At 34.9% G+C, this 3,051-nt stretch overlaps 1 protein-coding gene across 3 annotated transcripts in view; it reads right to left on the bottom strand.

Moving 5' to 3' along the window:
* Nucleotides 1–2,152: 2,152 nt before the first annotated feature.
* The window catches only part of GRIA2 (glutamate ionotropic receptor AMPA type subunit 2), a 117,011-nt gene continuing 116,112 nt past the window's right edge, over nucleotides 2,153–3,051 (bottom strand). For 2 of the 3 annotated variants that reach the window (XM_061584421.1, XM_061584419.1), the window contains one exon: nucleotides 2,895–3,051. This exon is cut by the window's right edge and continues 89 nt beyond it. In XM_061584421.1, coding sequence (XP_061440405.1) covers nucleotides 2,895–3,051 — 157 coding nt within the window. Of the gene's footprint in view, nucleotides 2,318–2,894 lie in introns of those variants that run through there. The other variant, XM_061584420.1, reaches the window with a different exon arrangement.

The raw sequence follows: 3,051 nt of genomic DNA on the forward strand, positions 1-3,051 counted from the left end.
TACATTATTTCCTTTATATACATTAGTTCAGGCTTGACAAAGGAAGATTTGTACACTACACTTTTAAGAGAAGTAGGCCAAGAGACACAATAAAATAAATTTCAGTTGTATGCAGGAATGAATGATCTCTTTCGTCAAAAGGAAATTGGCTGGGAGTTATCATATAAAAATTACTATAAACGGTTGTTGAAGAACTGTGTTCTTCAACCCAATGTAGTCCATTGCACCTCACTTTCCTGATTAGATGTGGACAGGGCAACTGCAGATTATATCACCATAAGCTCCTGAGAAATAGGAAGTTTATCATTAAAAAGGTGTGCTACCACAGGAAGTCAGCATAAAGATTTGTTACAACTATCAATTCTGTGTGCATGAGCGTGGAGGTCAAAACCTACATACACCTGTACCAAAAAAGCGGGGATTTAAAACTGGCAGCAGATTTACAGTGTAGCATTTCTCTTAATAACATTAAAATAAATGACCATCAAAAGTTAAGGAGAACCAAGGAACAGAAAGTTTTTCAGTCACGTCTGCACCATTGAGTCTGTAACGAAAGTCTGACAAAATATGTATCATTATAGACTGGTCTTTTTGCATCTGCAGGAATGTAGCAGCACCACTCCTATGGAATAATAGTTCTTTTGTCAATAGATCTGGGTACCTGAAGGTGTTCCAATGAAAAGGTGGGCTGACTCATTTAAAACAACACTAGAAAAGCACACTGTAAATATGACTCTTAAATCCATTTATTGTTACAAATACAGTAATTGTATCTCAAAACTTAGGGCTATTATGAAAATTTACATAAAGGAACATTGTCAAGGTTTTTGTTCCCCCCTGAAGGAAACTAGGATTTGTCCTCTGTTTCTGGAAGCTTTAAATAGAATGTCTTTTAAATATAAAAACCTAAATCTGGGTATTACAGAACAGCTCTACTATGTTCAGTTATTCCTGTGTAAAGGAAAGTATCTGGTATATTTATCAAAATTTCACATTTTTAGCTTTAGTGCAGAATATCCCTGAATTCTATAAAGCCTATCTCAGATTATAACATTTTACTAGAATCTCAAGATTAACACACACCAGCCTGTCCAGTAGACAAAGCTATTTCTTACCAGCTTTGTATTTCCAAAGTTGAAAGGCTAAAATGTCATCTTAAAACAGGGTGGGCTTGAGGCAGCTCCTGCATGTAAGAATAAATGGGACATGAACCAACTCTGAAGGATGATATTTAATGCAATCAGCACTTGGATATCAAAATATGTGAAGTGACTTAAAATAAAGAACTACAATTTATGCAGAGACTGTGTTCCATATGAAGCAACATTATGAAGGATTTTTAGAATTATTGTATGTATTCCAAAAACCTTGACAGTGTCCTTTTACATTTAAATTTTTTATAACCAAAGTGTGGCTAGCAAAATTAACTGGACCACTTGCAAATAAAACCATAGAAAAAAGTTTATTTCAAATGTCAAGCATTGCCAAGTAATTTGATATTAACACCAAATGTTAAAGAATACGATATTAAGTAAATTTTAAGAACAATATTAAATTACAAGATTTTTTAATCTTTTATTTCTGTATTTTCCTCCCCAGCATTTACATATTTGGCTTTGAAAAACATGGAACTAATGTCTAAATCTTCTTGTTGTTTCAAATCTCCATTTTCCTGCAGTTCAAATTTTTGATTCATCAACCATTATGGAAGCAAATTTATTTAAAAGCCAGTTTGTTTGTGAAAATACCTAAAAATATTTTTTTTCATTTTAAATGTTTTTTTCTTATAAAACATGTCACATCTTGATGCAACTGATGTCAAGTGTGCTTAAGTCAATATGAATCAGAGAACTGACAACGGCGACTGCAGAAACTGGTGTGTTGTCTGTACAACGACTTCAGTTAGAATACAGTACTTCCATGTTAGCTGTGCATGTCAGTCAAACTTCATCTTGAACTCGTGTAGAAAATGATGTTTGTGGGTTGTTGGTTTTTTGTACTAAGCATTTGTTAAACTATTCAAGATGAACTCCACAAATATAAGAATTCTTGGCTGACAGAAAAGTCTTCAAGATACTGGATGCCTCTCACCACTATGACAATTAACGCACAAGGAAACCATTGTGTAAGGCACTCAAAAGGTTCTTATCAATCACAAGAGATCAGTCACACTGACATTCATTCCCATGCCAGGACTCACGTAAGGTACTGCATGCACTGCTTTTGGAAATTCTGGAGTCATAACACGTCCATTTTCTCCAGTACTTCCTGTAATTGACAGCCTTGCCTTGCTTCTCATGGCATCACTCAAGATCATCTTAAAAGGAGGAAGAAAAACAAAGACAATGATACATTACCTTAGTTCAGTACTTGAGTCAGGTCCCAAGTCTCATCTTACATATATGGTATTAGTAAGTGAACATTTGGGCTCAAGTCCCTTTAAGTTACTTTCTGAAAGCCTCTAATAAATGCAAACAAATGTTTAAAGCAAAAGGAAGGAAGGAAGGAAGGAAGGAAGGAAGGAAGGAAGGAAGGAAGGAAGGAAGGAAGGAAGAAAGAAAGAAAGAAAGAAAGAAAGAAAGAAAGCAAGAAAGAAAGAAAGAAAGAAAGAAAGAAAGAAAGAAAGAAAGAAAGAAAGAAAGAAAGAAAGAAAGAAAGAAAAAGTGAGCTACAAATACTTAAGCACATTTATATCAGGAAGTTCCACATTCAACCAAAAAGGGCTACCTTGCAGAAAAGAAGGGCTGTTAGTAGCAGACAGAAAAAAAAATGTGAAAAAACAGCAACAATACATACAGTATGAATCGTTGGCCAGCTTCCTCAATTAATAGCTTAAGGACAATGAAGCTACAGCGTGCACTTAGAAATTTGGATTAGAGCCTCATTCCTACCCCCTAAATTTTAACACTTTCGATTCCATATACGTTGTAACCTTCCTTATAAGTTGCAAAATTCTGTGAATTCTGCGAGGAAGTTGGGTTAATATTCTGTGCATTCTTTGCCACCTTCATGCGTTTCGCCTCGGCTCTCGACTTGTAACAGAACTCAATC

This window comes from Rhineura floridana, chromosome 9 (genome assembly GCF_030035675.1).
Source record: "Rhineura floridana isolate rRhiFlo1 chromosome 9, rRhiFlo1.hap2, whole genome shotgun sequence".
Taxonomy (NCBI): domain Eukaryota; kingdom Metazoa; phylum Chordata; class Lepidosauria; order Squamata; family Rhineuridae; genus Rhineura; species Rhineura floridana.